General features: G+C 35.8%; 3 protein-coding genes across 4 annotated transcripts; 1 reads left to right on the top strand and 2 right to left on the bottom strand.

The window, feature by feature from the left end:
- Nucleotides 1-1,782: 1,782 nt before the first annotated feature.
- Nucleotides 1,783-20,390, top strand: LOC103940628 (probable WRKY transcription factor 53). Of its 2 annotated transcripts, XM_048566710.1 has the most exons (4): nt 1,783-2,083; nt 18,936-18,951; nt 19,256-19,387; nt 19,645-20,390. In XM_048566710.1, exons 1-4 carry the CDS (start codon nt 1,783-1,785, stop codon nt 20,261-20,263), a joined length of 1,068 nt encoding a protein of 355 aa, XP_048422667.1. In that variant the 3' UTR covers nt 20,264-20,390. The 2 variants fall into 2 exon arrangements, with proteins under 2 accessions (XP_048422667.1, XP_009349053.2); XM_009350778.3 differs by lacking the exon at nt 1,783-2,083 and having other exon boundaries at nt 18,283-18,951.
- A 213-nt stretch (nt 20,391-20,603) lies between these two features.
- On the bottom strand, nt 20,604-22,096 carry LOC125469397. The gene is made up of 3 exons (XM_048566711.1): nt 21,640-22,096; nt 21,048-21,065; nt 20,604-20,949 (listed from the first exon to the last, which is right to left on the bottom strand). Exons 1-3 carry the CDS (start codon nt 22,013-22,015, stop codon nt 20,759-20,761), a joined length of 585 nt encoding a protein of 194 aa, XP_048422668.1. The 5' UTR covers nt 22,016-22,096; the 3' UTR covers nt 20,604-20,758.
- Nucleotides 22,097-22,834: 738 nt separating this feature from the next.
- LOC125469391 (protein SEH1-like) lies at nt 22,835-25,552 on the bottom strand. The gene is made up of 8 exons (XM_048566683.1): nt 25,229-25,552; nt 24,972-25,086; nt 24,667-24,767; nt 24,353-24,430; nt 23,772-23,927; nt 23,530-23,642; nt 23,257-23,383; nt 22,835-23,079 (listed from the first exon to the last, which is right to left on the bottom strand). Exons 1-8 carry the CDS (start codon nt 25,385-25,387, stop codon nt 22,948-22,950), a joined length of 981 nt encoding a protein of 326 aa, XP_048422640.1. The 5' UTR covers nt 25,388-25,552; the 3' UTR covers nt 22,835-22,947.
- Between the last annotated feature and the right edge of the window lie 236 nt (nt 25,553-25,788).

Here is a 25,788-nt window from a genome sequence, read left to right as displayed (position 1 = left end):
CTTTTTCGATTAATTACATCATCTTTTGTTTATGTGAGTCTCTTATCAAATTCCGGGTGGCATTTGATTGCGGGTCAGATTCTTTGTGGCCTAATCTCTTTTATCGAAATTAATCAAAATTGATGTGAGAAATGATATACACACAATCTTTTTTTATTGTTTTCGATGACCAAAATACGTTTCAATGGCTTAAATGAAATATTCCTCTTTACACATGTGCTAAAAGTTGAGATTTCATCCCAAAACTAATTTAGATGGAAAGTTCAATTTGGAATGAGATTTGTAAAACACTTAGACAACAAAGTTTTCATCAAGATTTTTCTCATCACAAAAGTAAGATTGACATATGATATCACATAGATATTTTTGCAACTTGAGAGATCACATAACAAATAGAAGATTACATTAGAATTTAAATATGGTCCTAAATCCTGCCTAACTATGTTATTCTTATTCCTTAATAATCGAAATTCAATACCTCAGCTGGCTTTATTTTGGTTACAAAGTTTATGTAATCCTGTCCTTTGGTGGTCGGTACCATCAAGACGAATGGTACGGATTTTATTTTTGTATGGTGGATATTGTGACACATGACAATTAAGACTTTTCGTTCTATTTCAAATAATTTTCACCTTATTTACTGTTTTTGATTTAGATGCTTATGGATTAAAAACGCGTTATGAGTAATTAAATATTATATTCACAGTCATGAGTAAAACATGCTAATCTTAGGATTAATCTTGTCATTATCAAAATACATTTTTTTTAAGACAAGAACATATAAATATCATCAACAGTAGAAAAATATAAGAAACATGGTCAATAAATTCGTCACATAAGAATGACCAAGTGCTCCAAAGCTTTTGACCAATAAGCAAATACCAGAGAGTTTTTCACTTCTTTTTTTTCCGCACAAACGCGGATGCGGCTGCGGCTGCATCTGATGTTCTAGAATCACCAATTAAAACCTAAAAGCTATATCTTGTTCCAAGAAAAAAAAAAAAAAAAAAAACCCTAAAATCTGTAAACAAGAAGCAGAATCTACCAGGAAATGGGGAAGTGGGAGTGTACCAAATTAATACTAAATATTTGGGCATGGCAGCACCGTCACATATTGTTACTAATTCTTTTATAATATAAAATACGTATTTACGTAATATGTCAAGTTTTTAATGTATTATTGTTATCGCCTATTCATATTATGATCTATAAATAAATAACACCAGGTGACAATACCACAAACACAAATCACAAAGAGAGGGGGAAGCGAGGGAGAGAGAGAAATGGAAGAAGTTGGACTGGTCAGCATAGACCTTACTTTTTCTATATGCGGACCCAAAGATCGGTCAGAGCTGAAAAACTCGGTTTCTCAGTCAAAACTGTAGACTTTCCACTCTCCAAATTTTCACTTGTTATTCCAACAATTAACCGGTGTTATATATACAAACTCTCCACTTTCCTTGTAAATGCAACTCTCCCAGTCTTTGCTTCTGCAGCTCCACTACTCTCATCTTCTTTTTCCCATTTCCTCACTCCAAATTTTCTGGATACCAATTCCATGCGTCAACCTTGTTACTACAAACAACGTTTCGGAGTTTCCGAACTCCTTGGCTTCTACTCTATCTCGGAGTCGGGAAGATTCAGTGTGATGGAGATGTGTAAACACTCTTGTAATGATTAAGAGCGTCTGAGGTCCTGCGTCAAATCCTCTCTTCCCCAATATCGCTTGTATCATAAACAAACGACATTGCTCGTAACCCAATCGACATATACAAGTGAAATATGGATTCCAGTAAGAGCTCGGACCAGCAGTCACTGGTCAATGAGATCATTGAAGGACTGGAGCTAGCAAAACAGTTGAGGCTAAGTCTGAATGCAAAATCATCATCAGACAAGAAGCAATTTTTAGTGCAGAGGATACTGTCGTCATATGAGAAGGCCCTTCTGATGCTGAAATGTAGCGGTTCGCCACAAAGTCCTATCGGGGCAATAACAAGCGTGCCGGAGTCGCAAATGTCAGCCAGCGCAGGTCCTTGTTGCGATGACAACAACACAAGTCTCCAGGATCGTCATGACCTCACAGATGACAACAACACAAGTCTCCATGGCAAGCCATACCATGAGATGCTTGGTGGTGACTGCCACTGTGAGCGTGGCCACTGTGATTGCCATGGGTTTGAGCCACAGAGCAAGGACTCTGGCCGTTGGCTAGGCCGTGGTCAAATTGTTGGCCTTGGCCGTATGCTTGACCATACGATTGACCAGGTCTGGCCGGACTGGTATCAAGGTAGTATGACTGCTGCGTTTGGCTATAGCACTGAGCCTGTGGCTTAGGCACGGTGTGGTTTGGATTATATGCATGGGGTTGGGCATACTAATGAGTCTGGCCACCGCTCATTGCATGGCCACCGTATTGCTGACCATGGTGACTCTCTTTGTGCCCAAAACCACAAGAGTTTTCGGAGCACTTTTGCTGGCACAATTCATTAGCAGGTATGTAGCACTGCATTGAAGCCATGGCAAGTGAGATAAAAGGAGGTTTCTTACTTCTTGCTAGCTTTGTGGATTGGATGGTGCTTCAAACCATTGTGATCTTGCTCTTTATATAGCCAACAACCAGGAGGTTTTCGGCTTTGTCTATTGGTAGATAGGATTCCTTTACTTTTTCTCATATCCTTTATCACCCTTTGAATCTGCTGCTTTTTGAAATAAGGGCTGGAATTAGGTCAGGAATACTTTTTTGCTCCCTTTCCCTTCGCAAGAATTTGTCCTCCACTTACTGAATACGATATGGAGGGCATCAAACCCACTACAGACAATTTACTCCAGTTGTGAGTGTAAACACTGGCCATCTCGATGTCTTGTGAATCTCACATCCGTTCATGATTAGAATTGCCGATGCGTCCGCTTGTGAGTCTTACATCCGTTCATGATGAGAACTGTCGACGCATAACATACCATATCTCTAACTCATAATAAGGATGCTTAAATATGAAAATTTTGGGGAATTAAATTTACGTCACGACAAAATATGAAGAACTTGGATTTATAACTCTCCATTAATTTGCCCATATTGCTGCCTCTTTTTTTTTTTTCTTGCTACTATGACAGATGTTATTGTTGATGCATGTCAATCTTTACTTCCCATCATTATTCTATCATCAACTTTTCTTTGGCTTTTAACTTATATTTTAAAAAATTTCTTGCTTACTCATTACCTCATATTGGGGTTTCTGAATTATGCAATGTTTTTAATTGTCTCTATTTCATTTAGGGTCATTCAATTTTTATGCAAATTACTTTAATCTCTCATGTTCTGAGTTCAAATTACCTATATATGTGAGAGGCTCTCCTACATATAAAATTTGACTCCGCCACTGAATTTGCCCTTGGCATATTGGAGAGAATTGATGCATGAACAAAAGAAGAAGAAAACGGAGTTGATTGACTACCAATCCTTTTGTCGATGGATCACAATGGGAATGTAACGCGTAACTAGGGATGGGCAAAATACCCACGGTTATGGGTAACTGCGGTTACCCGCCCATTTAAACTTCACGGTTACAGTTATGGGTAACCGTTTAGATAAATAAACGGTTATGGGTATAATCATTTACCCGTGAAATTTAAATGGATGGTTATGAGTATTAACCGTGATTATAAACGGGTAACCGTTTACCAATTTATTTTATATATGTAAAATTACCACAAACCATGTTCTCTATCGGACAAAACTTAGATCAATGCTATTGACTATAGTGCATGGTTTATATAACTAATTATAATATAATGTAGCTCATTATCTCTACTAATTAAAACACTCAATGTCAACCAAAATCCTATGAAATTACCAATTTAACCTTCTAATTAAAACAGAACATGAATAAAAAATATGGGGCAGAAATGTAATTTCACATAACCAAATTTTGCTGTTTTTTTTTTTCAAAACCTCACATATAATCCTAACATATCTCTAATTAAAAATAAATAAATAAAATAAAATAAAAAACTTCCCGCTCCCACATTCTCTATTACTCTATTCCACTCTCCTTCTATTTCAAAAACAAAAATAAAAAAATTTAACACACACTTTGTGTGTGCCCATATGCTAGTATATATTATGTTAATACTTTACATTATGGGTTAAATAACCCAAGAATACTGTCTTCTAAACAGTTTTCGTAACCCAAGAATACTTAGCAAATATTATATTACCTTCATTGGTAACAGTTAAAAATCGTCCGTAAACTATTATTTCAATTATTGGAATGATATAAGGACTTAAAAAATTAAAATACGGAAATGTATGATGAATGTATCTATAACGGTGTTTAATTGTCAAAAAAAAAAAAATTATGACAATTTTTTTTTAAATTTTAAAATTGTCAAAAAAACATGTATACGGGTGAAAAAGAGGTAATGGTAAAAAAAATGATAAACGAGTTAAAAAGGGTAAATAAGTAAGCGGGTATTAAACTGTTACGGTTAAATGAGTATGCGGTTATGGGTATGGTTAACCGTTTATAAACGATTATGGGTATGGGTATAACCGTTTAGACAATTACCAAATAGGTAAACGGTTATGCGGGTATGAGCATAAACGATTATGGGTAAATAACCGCGGTTATATACCCGCCATAACTATTGCCCATCCCCACGCGTACCAATGGTCCCGCACTCTCTTGTCAATCCAGACAGGCAGCAACCAGATGAAGATTGAAGTCCTTCAATAATTCAATATAAAATGGTATATGACTAGTTGGTGTATAAAGGCATCTCATGTTCGACTTATTTGGATACGAGAATGATATATGTTTATAATAAGTTTGATATTAATGTCTTGTTATGGGTGAGTTAACGACTTTTTGTCAAAATAACTTTGTAAATATCATAAATAATTTAACAAACAATGACACCACAACCTTCACTTGTATTGAACTTTTTTCTTTTTTTCCTTTTTCAACAAAGGAGATCTTTTATTTTTTATACTCATTTATTTTTTTGTTAATGTTATTAGTACTCTAGAAAAAGGCATCTCACACTTCTTCTGTATGCAAACTCTCTCTTATAAAAGTATAAGAAGCGCGCAATGATTTTATGTGCGTACCAATAACAACTCCTTCATTCCTTTTTTTCTTTTTTTTTCGTCATTTTTTTTTTAGATGATTGTATATGAAAGAGATTTGAGAGGCTTGGTTCAATTTTTTTTGTTTACAGATATTTTCACTTCTCGGTGATATATCTTAGGTTTGAATTTCAAAAATAACAAGTTCACAACCAATTTATTTCTCCACCGTCTTAATATAAATATATTGATGTATCAAAAAGAAAGGCCAAAGGAACACGTCTTGAATTCAACATCAGAAAAATTAAGGGCTAAATATATATTACCTCTATCAAATTTGAGGTGATCTTCCCTTTTAAACATCAAAATTACAGCAGAAGCAAAACATGCCACACCGGTGAAGCAAATGTATACACTACATTGAGTATTTCACTTATTTTTTTTTTTTACATATTTTAACACTGAAAAACAGATATTACTAAATTAAGAGTTAGTTGATAATTCCCTTTCCTCCTAAGAGAATTTTAAGGACCTAATTTTTAATTAAGCATGTCTCATCATGGACATAATTCGTGGGGAAACATTTTGGTCGGATGAGTATTAGTTAACTTGTTTTGACCCAACTCATTATCATTATGGATGGTCTAGTCTTATGTTTAACCATCTAAATGTTTAGATCAACGAATAAATACTTACCTACAACTGAATTATAAAATAAATGTAACATTTTGAATAAATATTTCATCACTCCAGAGCATGTAAGTTTCTCTCATGATATACATTGTTATTGTTTTTTTCTTCACTTGCTTGACCCTGATTAGTGCGGAAAGGAATTAATATTAAGAGTTGTTATTGTCATAGTTCTCCATTTTTTAAGTCCAATCTCAAACTTAATTGGTTATCAAGTTGAGATTATGTTGGGGGTATTAAGTGATGTGTCACTATCTAATGCGTTGGTTTTATATGGCAAAGATTAATAAATGGCATCATCTGGTGTAATAAGCTATTCTAGTTTCGTTAAGAGTTGTTAATAGTTTGTTACATGTTGTTAAGTGCGATATAACTAGCAGAAGGAACAACTGTTGTATAAATTAATCATCAATAATCATAATACAAAGATCTTTTATTTTCTTCTTAAGTTTCTCTCTATTATTTCTCTTTCTAGTTCTTCATCGTTCATTAATTATTCGAAATGTAGTTAATATTAATACCAATCAATGGCTGCCATATACCCCCTAACGGTAACTTTTAATTGGTGCAACCATGTCATTTTTACGTAATTAATGGCGAAAATTTACCACATGCCATGCATACATAGTTGCAAGGATATAAAAACACGTGGTGTATCACCTATGTTCCGGTTACGATGAAATATTTCTCCTCATGTTGCTTTTCATTGAGCAACGTCAAATTCAGTACTGTTTGTATTGTATAAAATATGGTCTCTTGATGGGTAGGGCTATTCACACATGCATTTCTTCTTCTCACACACCCTCTCAATTTTTGACCATCAAATCGAATAAATTGAAGAAGATTAATGACAAAAAATTAATATGAATGTGTCGAAGATAAAAATGGGTGTGTGGCTTTGTTAATTATAGAGTGAAGCAAATGCACCAAACTCACGATGTAACTTTATTTTGAAAGAGGGACATTTATTTCACACAGGACACAAGCCAAGATATCAAGAGGCCATTTATTTTACATTAACTTAGTACTTATTTATCATAACTTAAAGGCCTCTTTCATTCTGCTGATCATAGTGATCGATGGGAATCAATGATCTCCCACAACTGCTCGATTTAGTTCTGCAAAATGGTCACACACAAATATTATAAGTAATATGCATCAAGAACATCAACTCTAATTAATTGACGAAAATTAACAGTATGACAAGAGAACTTTCCCTTAGTGTAAGGGTTAGTGTAATTCTAATCACTTGCCTCGTGCTCACCCTTCTTCTTTTCTCTTTCTTGTGGCTTCTTGTTTCTGTACTCACCCTTCTTCATGGTTCTTCCATGGCACGCCATGCTGTTAGTTGCATGGTGCTCCTGACCGTTAGTTGCGGTGTAGAATGAGCTCTCACTGGGGCATGCCATATCAGTGGCAGGCATGTAGAGTGGCATTGAAGCCATGGTACGTAATTAGCAGGGAAAGAAAAAGGCTAGGGTTTCTTAATTTCTAGATAGTATTTTCGAGATTTGTTGGTTCTGGACAGCTCTAGGGTTAGGTCTCTTATATAGGCAACGGAGTGGTGAGTGGGATTCCTTCTTTCCTTTGAGTTATACATCACCTATGGAATCTGCTTTTGCATTATGGGCTGCACAATTCAAAATGCCCAGTCTTTATTCCTTGAGTTAGAAGAAACAAATCAATGCATGTCATGGCTTTTCTTATCACGTCAAGCCACCGAATCAATTCCAAATTTTAATTTAATCGTTAATGTCTGCTATGCGTGTAACTTTCGGAAAGGATCCTCCCGGATCTCTTCCACCTAATCCTTCTCATCAAACAATCTGGACCCTTAAAATTTGATCCAACGGCTCATATTAAATATACAAAAAATGGTTTAAAGGCCTATATATATATATATATAGAGAGAGAGAGAGAGAGAGAGAGAGAGAGAGACACAGAGAGAGAGAGAGAGAATGGTATAGAAGTACCAGTTGGTATTTTACAAATTACTTATCATGTATTAATTAAGCAAAAATTCAACTATTAATAGCATCTCACAGATGCAAGTGGGCATTTACCACAGTATTGGAAAGGTGTTCAGCTCTTGCATGACAGCTTGGGTTCAAACCCCGTAGGTGGCTAATTTAATATCTAATCTAACAAAATCTATCGTTTGACCAAAAAAAAAAGTATCACTAAGATCGTCTAATAATTTTTATATAGTACTATTAAGTTATTAATTACATTGAAGGAATTGAGAATGAATGCGATGAATGTATCATAGAGTTACAAATGTAAGATAGAGAGAAAATGTGTTGGTGTCAAAATTTGGACAGAATCTGGACTACGTTCAACACGTAGGTGCCCTGAGTGTTGTTTTCAATCTCAGTGCCATGAAATGGCTTGAGAGATAGAGACAATAGGCATGTGACTATGGGAGGTTTCCAACAGATAGTGTTTGTGTTTGAGTGTGTGAAAGTTGCACGTTAGTCTGACTTCTTAACCAAAGGATTGTGCACTGAGTTGGAGTTAGTTTGGTTTAGTTCTTTTATATGTTTCTCGAGCAAAAAAGGACTTAAAATTCAATGTAACTTCATATATGTTTCCCAAAATTTAAATGAAAGTGAAATAAAAACTAAAAAGAGAAACATAATGTAATCATTTCATGATGTAGTCAAGATTACAAACTTTCAGAAAAGTAAAATCTAGGTTGATTGGCCGAGCTACATGACTTCAAAATGTAAATTGACTAGAAATTAATGTAAAGAAATCAGTAAAACTCTGGTAAGATTTAAGCCATGAAGGACATGAAAATGCTAGAGAAGTCCACCAAGATCACTGGTCTTGGATTGGACTTAGTTTAAAACATACGCATCAGAGATGAAAGCAAGGTGGTTGAAATTGCACATCAACCGAATCATACCACAAGGTGGCAGAGCTGTAATAGCTTGAGATCTAGAGATCACATGCAGTGTTTGCTTCGAAAGAAGGCTTTGAGATTGTAGGTGAAGAGCTTAAAAAAAGTTTTTATTGAAGAGAAATTGGATTTGTGCTAAAAAAGCAAATGGATTGATTGAAGAATCACTCAAGGTTTTTGTCTAATTGTAGAGATAGAATTTGACGAAGGTCTTGAGCTTGAAGGCATCTGACTTGATAATGCAGTGAATGTAATTTTTGGTAGGTGGCATTTAGTTGTGTCTTGAAGCAGTTTGCACGACCGCGGTAGTGACACCAACAAATTAGATGATGCGTGCGCAGGCATGGGTGATATATTCCAAACTTTGATCGCCTATGTGGCAGCCATGTCTTCGAGAGGAACTTATCGATTCAGAGCCCTCGGACAGGTTAGAGTGAAATGAGATGAATATCCGAGCCCCAATTTTAGCTTCAAAGTTTATGGGTCGGAGTCGTGCAACTTTTGCATAAATAAAAATGAATAAGCCTTATAGAAGGCTTATTTTTATTTATGTCTGAAACAAAGTGAAAAAAAAAAAAAAAAAGAAATCACACTTATATCTCAAATCTTATCAACTGAAATGTGACAATATAACAACATTTACTGAGCTATAACTACTGCAATGTGGACTTCATTTTTTGGACTTCATTTTTTGACATATGTACATTAATAATTAAGTACATGCAATATTCTACACTAAGAACATAATATATGTTTAGAATTGTATTTATCTCGTTACTACCATATGTACATGGGATCATTCTACATGCAACGCATCTTGGTGCCATCGAACCATATAGTACTAGTGCATTCTGGAAAAGGCTATCCCTTCAGTCTCATGGAACATTCTTTTTCTTTCTTTTCTTTAAAAATTCGAGCAATTGGTAGGTGGAATTTCATGTAGTGACAAATGATAACAGATTGAAAAAAGAAAAGAGAGACAATCAATACAAATTTCCATTTCATTTTCTTACAAGCACTAAGTGAACTCTCATAACATCTTTTACACCAGGTTTGAAATTTTTTTCGTTCTGCAGTTTAATTAAAGAGATACTTTGGATGCGATCCCTAATCTTTAACATTTTTTTACTAAAACCTTAATGGTTTTCAAAGTTTGATCAAGATCACTTGACTTTGTACAACTCATTATATTACTATTAATATTTTTATTTTTATAGTTTTGGCATTAATTGTTTGATATTTTATGAAGTCCCTCATTATAGAAACGGTTGCAATAAAAAAATTCAAACATTTTGATTGAATAAATGGATAAAAACTATGTAACAATAAGAAATAATAAATGGCAAAAGAATGTATCCATAGTGTTAAACAATTGGTACATTTTGCAAAAAAAAAAAAATTATACATTTCACATATAACAAAGTGGTACATTAATAAAGAAGAATGGGTACATTATAAATAAATTAGGGTACAAATAAAAAATTAAAAAAATATGAATACAAATGAATTTTTTTTTAAATATGGGCACTCAAAGAAATTAATATATGGGTACAAATTAAAACTAAAAAGAAAATACTACAAATTTCAAAAAAATGTTGCAAATTAAAAGTGGGTACAAACTAAAAATATAAATATATGATACAAAGTTTAGCCATAAAACATAAATATACCATATGTAATTTTTCTATCATTGACTAAATATACAATATCACGTGATAGTAAACACATGGGTTATACAAATAAAACTTTAAAAAAATATGGGCACAAAAAGAAACTAATATATAGCTACAAATTAAAAATGAAAAGAAAATTGGTACAAATTTAAAAAGGTTTGCAAATTAAAAATAGGTACAAACTAAAAATAAAAATATATGATAAAAAATTTAGCCATAAATATAGATATACTAATTGTAACATTTTTAACACTAAAGGAATATATTTTAAAATAAAAATATTTTATTATTCAAATAATTAATGATGTTATTAATACCTAAGGATCTTGATCAAAACTTGAAAATGAATAGAATTTTAATCAATATAGTAGTAAAATGAAGGATGTGAACCTAATTTCTCCATTAATGATGAAATGATAAAACTTGACTGTTTGATGTACTATGACTTCAACTTTTGACACTACTATATATATATATGTGTGTGTGTGTGTGTGTGTGTGTGTGTGTGTATTGTTGGACTTAATATCCCACAAAAGTGCAAGAAACAATTTTTTCACAAGTATCCCGTTTATGTAACGATGTTGCACACCGCTTAACTGGGCTTGATATTTCAGTTGGTATGCAAATAATTTAGTTCGAGAATCCACCTAATACCATCCTGGACATCCTCCTTCAAAACATGTTTGTGTGATTGAGTTTGATCAATGATATCGTTTCTATTAAAAATAAATAAATCAACAGCACATATAAATCTAATCACTACTTGTTCAATGATATCGTATCAGGGTTCAATAATTTTAAATTTAAGGAGGAGTTTTTAGAAGCAAAAAGAAAAAAAAAAAAAAAAAAAAAAAAAAAAAAAAGCAGATGATTAAAAAAGACCAAAAAAGAAAAGGTGCAAAAATGAATTAGTCCGCGCCCTTCTTTACGAAAAAACTTGCATGCTTTTTCGACTGTCAGTTTATCCATTTGTATAAATTTTTTTTGCCCAAAAATTTATTGTCAGCACAAATTCAACAACTATGAGCCAACAAAGCAAAAAATTCGTCTGGTGAAAGCTGCTTTGTCGACAAAATATATTTGTTGGCTCAAAATTCGTCGGAAGAGAGATTTTCTAGTAGTGAATATATTGCATACAATTAAGAAATGAAATATTAACACTCTAAAAATCTCATTCTACACTCTTCGTTATTATATTTTTCTTTCTAATTATAGAAAATTTGAATGCAAAATTAGATTTTTGGAGTACCAATAGCAATGCCCTTAAAAATGTGTTTTAACAGCATGATTATTGCGCAAATCTACCAGTCGACTTCAAAATGCACTCTGTCATGAATAGTTAACTAATTTTGACAGAAGTTAATGAGAAAAAAAGGTTGGCACTATACGAACTTTGCGGGAGAGAGAATATTTGAGGAAAATGTACGAGAAAAATCAAAACATAGGTAGTTGTCATTGGTCTAGGTGGAACGTATCCCATGTGGCCACCTGTGGTTGGGACTTGGGAATCAGTCCCTGGGAGGTTGGCCACTTGGGTTATGTATATATCGACTACGATGAGCAAGAGTATAGTTATGTGTTTAGTTGCAAATTAGGATTCTAATATTGAGTGGTCTCAATATTAAATCTTCAAAATTAAATTAGACGAAAATAATATTAAAATATTAAACGATAAACTACCCAATTATTCATTCATAATCTTACAAACAACATTTACAATCTACAAAGACTAAATTGTTCACAATGAAGTTTTATACTCTGAAAATGTGTCATGGTAATTTCATTGTCAATATAAGAAAAAACAAATCGATAATGATATGGGTATCCAATATTGGAGTTCAACTGTTGCGAATAGGATTGGAACTATCCAAAATTGGCATTGAAATTGCTGGAATAAGACTGTTAGAACTAATTGATGATGATTTTCTCTGGTGCTGGCCGAGGGATCGGTTGGGTGTGGTTAAAGGAAAAAAGAATTGAATTGGAAATTACCCAATTGGAGAATGTGAATGCAAAATGAGATTGGATGGAGATCTCTCATAGGAGGAAAGAGAATAGACTCTCTTTATTTTTTTAAAAAGGTCTCCTTCGCATGGTTAATAAGAAGACTTGCTTTTAATCATTTGTTTTAAATGGCTTGACTCAAAACAATGTTGTTTCGGTCGAATCTTTTACAAAACAGAATAGTATTCTTCTCCATCATTAATAATTTGCAAAACCTCACCCAGTAGTCTGCGGCTACACTGTTCTCCTCCACCACATGCCTTGGGTGGTCCTCAGGAGTCCTCACAACCCACTTATCAGGGTTGATGAGTGGTCCTGGAACCCCTACGTCCCTTAATGCATATGCCATGTATATGCCCTATATATATATATATCGTTGTTTGGACGTCAATTTCAAGTGTTCAACTACTTACTTAATTACACACGATTAATGATTATTACAAGCAATTCTACACTATTCTATGCTAAGGAGAAAAATCATGATTTGAATTCAAGAAGTAGTGGGCTGAAGATGAAGACATTAACCATCAAATAATTTACCTGATAGCGATTCAGCACATATGTTCTCAAGAATATAGTTGAAGTAGCCTAACTCGGTGCAGAAGACCTCGAAATTCCCAGTGATTAAGCAACCTTGTCTTCAGTTTCTAGAGCCCTAGGCCGAGAGGTATTCCTTCCTCGGCCATAGTCCCTCGAGTACAAAAGTCAGCATAACATTCGACACCACTATCACCAAATCTATTCTACTCGCTCGACCGAGCTAGATCGTGAGTTGGCACAACCGCATTCGTCAGAAGAACGTAGTTAGCTCATAGTTACTTAGCTTGTGTGCCACATCATTTTTAGAGGCAACATATTAGCATTCTGAAAACATAAATATTATGTACTCATCGTTAATGATATTCAAAAGAGAAAGAACTACTACAAATAGTACTATATATATACACAAAAATTAATGCCATCGTTTGTAATCATAAATAGTTTAGCTAGCTAGCTAAACCTTGAACAATGCGGATTGGATTCCAGGTAGAAAAGCAAAACAAAGAGAGAGGTTCTAGATATGGCACATTGTGAGACGGTCACTCAGAAAAGAAATAAGCTTGTAGTTCTAACAAAAGACTAAATCATAACGTCCCGTTTATTTTGATCTCCAAAAGTAAGAATTTAGTGCTTTTTTCTCATTTGTGTTTCTAAATATATATACTAAAATTATAACTTTAGCCTTTGAAATTCAATTTTCTCCACATAAAAATCGAATCCACCCAAAGCCAACACTCCAACCACCATGAAATGCAAAATATCCTATCTCTCTCACCCCCACAACCTCCCGCCTGCCATTGATTTCCACGTCATTCTACTCCCATTCACCAGCGTTGACCCCATACAACCCCAATCTGAGCTATCTTCGCATTCACCACCTTCGTAGCATCGATCTGCACCCCTTCTCCTCCTTTGTGGATCTCCGTTCCTTACTACACGTTTGTAGTTGGAGATCTTGCCTTGAGTTTTAAATTATCTGAAAGTTAATTTTAATTTTATTTAAATCTTTTTTTTTTTAATTTACATTAAGCTTTTCATATTTCTTAAATATATATATTTAACAGTAAATTAATGGAATTGACCAAATTAGCTAACGGTTTAAAATACAAATACGAAATCGGCCAAACTGAAAACATGGAGACTAAATTGACCAAACATTTAAAACACACGGACAATTTTAACATTTAAGCTCAAATAAAACTCAGTGACTAGACTCCACATCATTAAATTCATTAATTACGTTTGACTTTACATATTTTACATTTTCTGGATGCCTAAAAACCCATATTTGTGTTGTATGTATACCATTAATTTCATACGAATTGTTTTTTTGTTTGATATATACCATTAATTTCATACGAATTGGTTTTTTTTTTTTTTGGTTTGGGGAGGGGAGGGGGGGGGGAATTAATGTTATAAATTTGTTGTCCACTATATAATAGCAATAAAAGATGCCTAATATATATGCAACATAGTTTATCTACAAATTAAAACATTGTTGAAAAAATTACTAGTAATACATGAAGACTTAATGTCACGAAAATTATATTTTACATATAATTATAGGTAAATTATTTTACACACACATATATAATAATAAATGCCCTAAAATACGTAAAAGTGAAGGTAAAATAATTTATCATAAAAAATGCAGATACAGATTCAAAATTAATTTACCTTTATTCTAAATAAAAATGTAGGTAAATTGATTAGTACAAAAATATGGGTAAACTGTTGGATACCCAATTATTATTGGAAGTTATAACGAAAAACCCGCGGTACTGTTCATTTTTAAAAAAAATCACATTTTTACACTAAAAAGTCAAACCTGGTACTATTCACTTTACCCTTTATTTTGTCATTATCGTTAAAATTCAAAGTTTTCAAGCCCTTTTCATTAATTTTCCTATTATTTTACCTATATTTTACATTAAAATGTAGGTAAATTATATACATACCATAAATTATTGTCTTAGTCAACTTTTGAAAGAAGCTACAGTTTTTCACTCCCACAAATAGTTTACCTACTATTTAAATTTTAAAATGTTAGATTATATATGTAAAATATGTGATTTGTCACCAATAGAAAATAAATACGTTAATTTTTTTTTTTTTTTGGACAAACGATATTATTTACACTAAGGGTGGGTGTAACATCCCACATCGCCCAGGGGAGTGGATCATGTAAACCTTATATGTATATTCCCATCTCTACCTAGCACAAGGCCTTTTGGGAGCTCACTGGCTTTGGGTTCCATTAGAACTCTGAAGTTAAGCGAGTTCGGGTGAGAGCATTCCCAAGATGGGTGACCCACTGGGAAGTTCTCGTGTGAGTTCTCAGAAACAAAACCGTGAGGGCGTGCTCGGGGCCCAAAGTTGACAATATCGTGCTACGGTGGAGTCGAGCCCGAGATGTGGTGGGGGTCTGGGTCGAGATGTGACAGTGGGGAGGTAGGCTTAGCCTCACAATGGGGTAGTAATAATGTGGTTCAAATTCGCCTTTGGCAATAATTGAACCTAAGACTTCTCACTTATAAGTGAAGAGGAATACCACTAAACCGTAGTGGGAAGTTTGGGTGAGAGCATTCCCAAGATGGGTGACCCACTAGGATGTTCTCGTGTGAGTTCTCAAAAACAAAACCGTGAGGGCGTGCTCGGGGCCCAAAGCGGACAATATCATGCTACGGTGGAGTCGAGCCCGAGATGTGGTGGGGGCCCGGGCCAGGATGTGACCGTGAGGGGGTAGGCTTAGCCTCACAATGGGGTAGTAATAATGTGGTTCAAATTCATCTTTGACAATAATTGAACCTAAGACTTCTCACTTACAAGTGAAGAGGAATACCACTAAACCGTAGTACTAAGTTGCAAGCACGTTAATACTTAAGTAATAATTCACTTATCAACAACCACGTCATATGGTTTACAAAATACGGTTTGAAATTGATGGTATCCCTAGCAATACCCAAGATGGGTGACCCACTGGGAAGTTCTCGTGTGAGTTCCCAGAAACAAAACCGTGAGGGCGTGGTCGGGGCCCAAAGCGGACAATATCATGCTACGGTGGAGTCGAGCCCGAGATGTGGCGGGGGCCTGGGCCGAGATGTGACAGTGAAGATGTAGGCTTAGCCTCACAATGGGGTAGTAATAATGTGGTTCAAATTCACCTTTGGCAATAATCGAACCTAAGACTTCTCACTTACAAGTGAAGAGGAATACCACTAAACCGTAGTACTAAGTTGAAAGCACGTTAATACTTAAGTAATAATTCATTTATCAACAACCATGTCATATGGTTTACAAAATACGGTTTAAAATTGATGGTATCCCTAGCAATACCCGAAAGATTCATTGACATAACTAGGGTATTGTGGCATAAGCTGTACATAACTTCTAATAATAGGTTATTTCTTTTTCCGTTTGTAAACCATCTAACGTGGTTGCTAATAATTAAATTATTACTTAAGTGTTGATTAACATGTTTTTTATAGATGAGTTTATGTTTAAGAGGTAAGAGTTACAAGGGTCTGCCACTTAGTGTTACAGTCTAGTGGTATTCCTATTCACTTATAAGTGAGATGTCTTAAGTTCGATTCTCACCAAATATAAAGTTGAATCACATTATTATGACAAGCTCATTATAAGGCAAAAAAAAAAAAAAAAAAAGTTAGGAGAGTCTTTCTCTAATGAACCCATAAATATATTACCAAAAGAAGGAGATCCAAATTTTGGGCATATTTTAATATTTGGTAGCGATATGTTACTTGACTAAAAGTTTAGTTGTTTTTTTTTATCATTTGATATAGAGGTTATTCTTTTGTGTTTGTACAAGCTCTATATATTTGGGGTCTCTATTTTCCTCTAGTATGAACGCTTTTTCGATTAATTACATCATCTTTTGTTTATGGGAGTCTCTTATCAAATTCCGGGTGGCATTTGATTGCGGGTCAGATTCTTTGTGGCCTAATCTCTTTTATCGAAATTAATCAAAAATGATGTGAGAAATGATATACACACAATCTTTTTTTATTGTTTTCGATGACCAAAATACGTTTCAACGGCTTAAATGAAATATTCCTCTTTACACATGTGCTAAAAGTTGAGATTTCATCCCAAAACTAATTTAGATGGAAAGTTCAATTTGGAATGAGATTTGTAAAACACTTAGACAACAAAGTTTTCATCAAGATTTTTCTCATCACAAAAGTAAGATTGACATATGATATCACATAGATATTTTTGCAACTTGAGAGATCACATAACAAATAGAAGATTACATTAGAATTTAAATATGGTCCTAAATCCTGCCTAACTATGTTATTCTTATTCCTTAATAGATATTTTTGCAACTTGAGAGATTACATAACAAATAGAAGATTACATTAGAATTTAAATATGGTCCTAAATCCTGCCTAACTATGTTATTCTTATTCCTTAATAATCGAAATTCAATACCTCAGCTGGCTTTATTTTGGTTACAAAGTTTATGTAATCCTGTCCCTTGGTGGTCGGTACCATCAAGACGAATGGTACGGATTTTATTTTTGTATGGTGGATATTGTGACACATGACAATTAAGACATTTCGTTCTATTTCAAATAATTTTCACCTTATTTACTGTTTTTGATTTAGATGCTTATGGATTAAAAACGCGTTATGAGTAATTAAATATTATATCCACAGTCATGAGTAAAACATGCTAATCTTAGGATTAATCTTGTCATTATTAAAATACATTTTTTTAGACAAGAATATATAAATATCATCAACAGTAGAAAAGTATAAGAAACATGGTCAATAATTTCGTCACATAAGAATGACCAAGTGCTCCAAACCTGTTGACCAATAAGCAAATACCAGAGAGTTTTTCACTTTTTTTTTTTCCACACAAACGCGGCTGCATCTGATGTTCTAGAATCACCAATTAAAACCTAAAAGGTATATCTTCTTCCAAGAAAAAAAGAAAAAAAAAACCTATAAACAAGAAGCAGAATCTACCAGGAAATGGGGAAGTGGGAATGTACCAAATTAATACTAAATATTTGAGCATAACAGCAGCACAGTCACATATTGTTACTAATTCTTTTATAACATAAAATACGTATTTACGTAATATGTCAAGTTTTTAATGTATTCTTGTTATCGCCTATTCATATTATGATCTATAAATAAATAACATCAGGTGACACAATATCACAAAGACAAATCGCAAAGAGAGGGGGAGCGAGGGAGAGAGAGAATGGAAGAAGTTGGACTGGTCTGCATAGACCTTACTTTTCCTATATGCGGACCCAAAGATCGGTCAGAGCTGAAAAACTCGGTTTCTCAGTCAAAACTGCAGACTTTCCACTCTCCAAATTTTCACTTGGTTATTCCAACAATTAAGCGATGTTATATATACAAACTCTCCACTTTCCTTGTAAATGCAACTCTCCCAGTCTTTGCTTCTGCAGCTCCACTACTCTCATCTTCTTCTTGTTCCCATTTCCTCACTCCAAATTTTCTGGATACCAATTCCATGCGTCAACCTTGTTACTACAAACAACGTTTCGGAGCTTCCGAACTCCTTGGCTTCTACTCTATCTCGGAGTCGGGAAGATTCAGTGTGATGGAGATGTGTAAACACCGCTCAGAATCTTGCATGGGACTTGTAATGATTAAGAGCGTCTGAGGTCCTGCGTTCAAATCCTCTCTTCCCCAGTATCGCTTGTATCATAAACAAACAACATTGCTCGTAACCCAATCGACATATACAAGTGAAATATGGATTCCAGTAAGAGCTCGGACCAGCAGTCACTGGTCAATGCGATCATTGAAGGATTGGAGCTAGCAAAACAGTTGAGGCTAAGTCTGAATGCAAAATCGTCATCTGAAAAGAAGCAATTTTTAGTGCAGAAGATACTGTCGTCATATGAGAAGGCCCTTCTGATGCTGAAATGTAGCGGTTCGCCACAAAGTCCTATCGGGGCAATAACAAGCGTGCCGGAGTTGCAAATGTCAGCCAGCGCAGGCCCCTGTTGCGATGACAACAACAGAAGTCTCCAGGATCGTCATGACCTCACAGAGGTCTCCAAGAAAAGGTGAGACTGGACTAACAATAAAGTAAAAAACTGGCCTCGTTTGGTGTCAAGGATTATGCTGGATAACGTACTAAATTCTATACAATGTTGAATGAAGAAACGGATGCCAACGTCCAAGTTGAATGTAGACGATGGATTAGCGACGAAAGAAAACTAACCCTTCCAATTCCCATGGTAGGATTGGGAGGGATAAGTTTCTTCGTCACGAATCCATCTGGTGAGTTATCCAATCCGTTCTAATCCTAACCACCAAACGAGTGTAATCACAAAGAACCAAATGCTGATTTGGATTTACAAATTGCAGAAAGGAAATGGCCAAATGGACAGAACATGTCACGAGAGTTAGCTCTGAGAATGGGATGGAAGGAGACCATGAAGATGGCCACTGCTGGAGAAAATATGGGCAGAAAGACATCCTAGGAACCAAACATCCGAGGTAAATTAAGGATCTTGTTTTATTTAATCAGTTAATCTTATCCTGCTGCAATCATTTGCAATAACAGTCACGAAGCCACGCGTCGAAAAGAGACATAAAATACATTACCTTTTACACGTCCTCCCACAAAACGGAAGAGTTTGATAAAAAATTGAATCATCCTTGATAGGTAAGAAACAAACCAGTCTTCTTCTGCAAAATAGAAAGTTTCACATTGTTATGAACAATTCTGATGATCAATTTGTATAAATCTGCAGAAGCTATTACAGATGCACGTACCGGAACTCGGAAAGTTGTTGGGCTACAAAGCAAGTGCAAAGGTCGGATGAAGACCCCACTGTCTTCGAAATCACGTACAAAGGGAAGCATACATGTTCTCATGGCCGCAGTTCAGTTCCACCGCCACCATCACCAGAAAAGCAAGAGCAAAAAGGACACAATCATAACGATACTTATCAACAACAGCAGTCTCAAGGAAATCAAATCAGCTTCCCAACTAATCTGAGGGTCAATACTGAGAACTTGGACGACAGAGAGAACATGGCTTCTCCATTCTCTTTTACTTCAACTTCATTCGGATGTATGAACAACGATGACGCCTTTCATTCATTGATGCTTGATGATAACAGTCTTTTGGACAATTTCAATCAATCATTGCTATCTCCGGCTGCAGGCGGATCAAACAATTACTTTGAGCCGGCAAGTCAGATGAGAAACATTGCAGGAAAAGAGCAACGTTCGGAATCTGATCTTGCAGAGATCACCGCAGCCAAAAATTCGTCAACCAATTCTTCGATTCCGGACATTGATTTTTCACTGGAGCCAGTGGAACTCGACTCTTATTTCCCATTTGACTGCCCAGGATTTTTCTTATAATTCTACTTGGTCTTTGAGAATAAGAATAAGTAGCATCAAGACTGCCACTAGTTTGTTTCACATCTTGAATCAACACATGTATTATAAAAGAGGAAGATTTCTAGTAAAAGATAAGAGCTTTTTGTGATGTTGGCCATGGGATAGGTTAGTCAGCATAGCATCGACAAGTTTTCGAAGTTTTTTCCTTTTTAAATTCCAATTGAGACGTTTTGGTTAAGAATATAGTAGCAGTTCAGATAGGATAAGTGAAGATCCTACAACATTTCGCTCAAAACATAACAAACTTTCAGAGACTCGGAGGGGCGGGTCATGTGCTTAGTTAAAAAACAACACAACAGAATCAGAAAGATAAGGATATTGTAGGAATATAAGCAAATATATGACTGTAGATTGACAATATTCAAGACTCCACAAAAAAAAAAAAAAAAAAAAGCAGTAAAGACGTTGCAACTCTACATACAGTGAATGAACATAAGGGAAAGCCGTCTGCTGCACCTAAGCAGAAGTTTCGGTCTCGTCCTTCAACCCGGGAATAGGAGTTGATGTTCCTTCTTCTGCATCCCCAGCTTCTCTAAGAGCTCCTCTCAACCCCAACACAATAAAAATGTTGGTCAGAGTGAGAAGTGCCTCAGCCCCGCCATGCAACCAATCGACATTTGCCAATGAAGTGCCATAGTTCACCTTTGCTGTTCAGCCAAATAACCACATTAAGTAAGGCATCGATTCATGAATTTGATTGTTATGAATGCATAACACTTTCAGTTTCTTAAACATGAAAACTTACCGTAAATTCCAGCAGGAACTGCTCAGTTGATGAGAGGAAATCAAACAACAAAACGAAGGATGTCAGTAGATCGAAACTGAGCGGTTAACAGTAAAGAAGTTACAATATTTGGCCAAATTCAACATGAAGCATAACATTCCAACTGGAGTGAGTTTTTGGAGGGGCAATTGAATGTGCTCATAGAAACCCAAGCATTGTCTTCTCGGTTTGAGACAACCTAACATGCAACAGGGACACCAAAGTGGCGGCATCCTATCCTAAACCTATCACGCAAACGTCATGTCTTCTAACTAGTTCAGTAGCATCGCTTGAATGGTATAGTTCACATAGTATCGCACGACTGGTTTGAGATATCGCCACCTTGGCGTCTTCATTTGCATGTAAGTTCTTCTCCGTAAACAGACCAATGTGCAATATGGAAACCAACACCTTGTTAATATGTTTCTCAAATTATCAGAAATTAACCACATGGACATGGAGAGCTTAACAATGCTAAATTAAGCAACTCAAAAAAGGATTAATTATCAAAAACCCAGGAAGCCATAAAAAATTCAAAAATAAAAAAGGTAATAGGAAGATTGGAAAAACTCACTGGTGGCCCCCACAAAGGCAAGCAAGAAGTAGAACCCGAAGAGGGTGAGCTTAGGGGCAGACTTGGATTTGGTGATGAAGTACAAGAAACCCAGGTAGGGAAACAGAGAAGCTGCAAACAGCTGGGAAGCTATGCTCTGTGAGTCAATGCTGGGCGCCCATGGATCAATTGGGAATACCACCACCCCGCAGACACTCCCACCCCCACCTCTTCTGTTTTGACTGCCGATCCTTCTCTCTGTGTAAAACTTGGATTCTCTGTTTCTGGAAAATGGGTTCGGTTCGGGGCTCCTAGTGAAACAAGGGGAACCCGGGAAAGTAGGAGGGAGAAGAAAGGCGGGGGATTTACAGAGAGATTGAGTGCAGGTGATAGTCATTGAGGAGAGAGAGACGTGGAGTGAGTGTTTAGAGTGGGTGTGGTAGGAGATGACAGTTAGGATTTTGTTATCATCAAAAGATGAGGATTCTCTACCCTCCTGTTCCCATCCAATTTCATCCCCTCCTCTTACATATTATTTTTTATCTTATTATTTTTATAAAAAGAAATTAATATAAGATGTTAACGTGGTTTATCCGTGACCACTCTAATAGGAGAGCGTAGAGAGATTAGGATGATAGATAATCCTCCTACCAGTGTAAGCGGGTAGGGCTTTGAAATGTGGATTTATACCCGTTGGATTTCCCTTGAAATGTGGAGGACTTACGTAAAGGGCTCACGTCACATGACGTTCTGATTGAATAATGCATTGGTATGTAAAGGAAAATTTAGACATGCCTATGTATTATTGAATCAGAATGCCACGCGTTAAATCCGTTGTACGTAAGTTATTCTCTCACATGTGTTGTTCAGGTGCTTGATGAAATGCCTCAATGGCGCTGGGCAGTGCTTGTGATTAGGGAAGAAAATAGACGAGATAACACCGAGGGTTATTTGTGTGCTGTCTTATTATCAGACAACTTCTCGACGCGGTAACCTAATGTAAGATTGTTCAGAAAAAAAATACCGATGTCTCACCGTCGTCCCACAGCGGTCACATATCAAAATTTGACCCAACAACAGTTTTGTTTCGAGACCAAACATGAAAACTAAATTACTGTTTCAATTCAATGATGTTTGGATTTCCCCATTCATTTGTTTCCCTCCTTTACGTTTCTAAAGAAACAGGCCGTACGAAAGAGACAGCCGAAAGCGAGAATGATTCCCAATTTCCAACATCAAATTTCAACTGTGAATCATTTGAACCAATATGTAAAGTTACAATCAATAAAGTTCGAACAGTGAATTCACTAACATGTAAAAACTGAGGGACTACAACGTGGGTTCAAAAGTAGCCTCTTCATGCCAAACTCCGTTCAAACTAGACTGCCACAACCGCACTGACCCATCATTCCCGGTGGTCGCCAATGTCATTCCACTCATGTCCCATTCCATCTGCCAGACCTGATCACAACATGAGGACATCAATCAATTAGGAAGGTTCATAGCCCTGCTCTCTGAGGTAATAAACATTTTGCCCTCTTAAGCATCTACAATCGTATACCCAACACACACATTGTTAATATCAATTTCCGTTCCAAATTAATTGATTGATAACATTTTCGATAGTTTTATTATTACCTCGCCTTTGTGACCCGAAAGTACTCCAATCTTCTCCAATGAGAGTCTTCCATCAGAGTCAGGGTTTAGCCCAAGATGCCATATTGATATTCCCTTGTGAGTGGCAACGGCAATTACCTCATACGGCCTGAACAAAATTTATACAAATCACTCTCTGATATAAAAATAAAACGAAGCCATTTTTTCCAATTTTATGAAGACATAAAACAGAAATGCTCAAATTCCTAACCATTAGTAAACAGTGCTTGCATGAGCAATGAGACAATTCCCTACCTTCCAATGTTCGTTGCCCACGCAACTGCATAAACCTGATTATCGTTGTCACCAGGCGAGGCCAACTCTGCAACTGGGAGCCATCTTTGATGAGCCTGATCAAATTCCCATACCTGTAAAGTACAATCATAAGATTTTGTACAAAACAAAATATATCAAACAAAAGAAGTCATATACGCAACACCTGCAACATTGATGTGGCCTGTGGATGTAAATGAATGATAAAAAAGAATTTATCATACCTTGGCGGAATTAAGTTGTGGTGTGTTTGAACTGAAACCCAAAACAAAACTTGATTCCTGGCTTTCTCCTCCTTGTGGATTCCAAGATATAGATGCAGATAAGCACATGGCAGGGCCAACTGTAGACACCGAATCAATAACATTCTGAAATTCAGCCTGGACAACAAGATCATGAAATAAGGTCAGAGAGTAGTTGCAGACTGTAAAATTCTTTAAGGAATCGTTCCCAACCGGAGAAAGAATCTTAAAAACTAAAAGGGTGTAACCATGTCAAGAAAAGCACACAGGAGAAAGAGCCCCAAAAATAAGAGAGAAAGAGCAACAGAAACAGAAGCTTATGGTCCATTCTCATTCATAAAAACAGGTGAAGGATTGGGGGAAGAAATCTCCTGTCATCCCTTTTATATTCACAAACGCAATGCATCATTCTATACCACTAGAACTTACCTCTAATGGTTGGGGTTTGTGAAAAAATAATCATAAACGGAAAATTCAGCACCAATTCAGCTGCATTGTAACATTATAATAAAATTACATGGTCTAAGTAACATTATCAGACTGAACCAGATAAAATGATCCACCTGAAGTTGCCAATTCTTCAGTTCCAAGGGATCCAGTAGCTCATAAACCTTGACACGGCCATCTGAATATGCAGTGACCTATAAAAACGAAACAAATTAAACTTTGTCACTTTTCACTCTCACACAGTGCCCATTGAGCATGTTGTACAGGGTGCCAATTGAACGTAAACTAGAACCTAAATCATATTAGATGAAACGAAAAGAAAAAATGTCAGCAATCCGAAGCATAACTTTTCACTTACAAACTTATATTTTAGAAATTGTAACCGCAATGCCAAAATTAAAGAAAAGCAGTAGCAGCAACAAAAGCTAACCATTTTTAAACCTGCCGCTGAGACTCCAAACTGGGTATCTAGCAGTTGAGCCGAACCGCTGTTAAAGCTTGTGCACAGCTTCCATTGAAGAGGTTGAGCATCTAGACAATAAAAAAAAACCGTAAACTTCAATCAGATACGATGCGCAGTGAAATTCCTATACCCAGTTCTTGGAAATGGGTGATTCAATATGCATCAGGAAACACAATGCGCCTCGAAAACAAATTCAAAAAGCATTGTCCTCACAATTCCCTAATAAATTAAACTGCTTCAGTTAGAAAAGATTATAATTTCAATGAAAATACCTTCAGCAACTTCCTCCCACAATGACAAAGTCCCATCTGTGCAAACACACGCCACTGCGTCACCGTATTCCGGCGGAACCCAAGCAATTTTCACAATGCCAGCAGCCTCGTGCACCTAAAGCAAAAACAATCACACATTTCAAAAACAAAAACACAATCTTTTAAGTGGAATTGAAAACTTCAACAGAAAAAAATTAAAAGCTAATGGGCTAATTCCTGAAATGTGAAATCAATTCAAGCAGGAGGGAATTAGGGACCTTGGATTTTGAGGTGCAGGACAAGGAGGAAGAGCACGGGTCGCGCGAGTCGAAGACGACGAGAGTTCCGTCGACGGAGCCAGTGGCTAATCTCTGGCCGCAGTAGTTCCAAGAAGAGCAAGTGGTGCCTTTATCGAGCGCCACCAGAGGTTTCTCCATATCCGCAGAGTCACTGGAGCTCCGATCTGCGGCCACGACGGTCAGAGGCGGAAGAGCTAAAAACGGGACGATTAGTTTATAGGGTTTTGGCAGAACGTTGGGACAGTTTCTGGGTCGATTATAATGTCTAAAGTTTAAAAACGGGTCAAGCAGCCGCTCAATATTACAGTATTCCTCTTTTACTTATAACTGATTTCAGTCTTATGTTCCATTCTAACCTCGTTTTTTCAAAAAATAAAATAAGGAAGGGGTTAATGGATTTGGACTCGAAACGAGTCCACCCGTTTATGGTATGATTTAATAATTTGATATGAGATGTGTATTCATAGATAATTAAAAAAAAATGAAATTGTTGTAGGAAATAACATGGAGAAATTCTGAGATAATTCTTTTTAAAATGT

Source organism: the organism of the source record quoted next, unplaced genomic scaffold (assembly GCF_019419815.1).
Source record: "Pyrus x bretschneideri cultivar Hongxiangsu unplaced genomic scaffold, Pyrus_bretschneideri_v1 Contig42, whole genome shotgun sequence".
NCBI lineage: Eukaryota > Viridiplantae > Streptophyta > Magnoliopsida > Rosales > Rosaceae > Pyrus > Pyrus x bretschneideri.
This window is presented reverse-complemented; position numbering and strand designations above follow the sequence as displayed.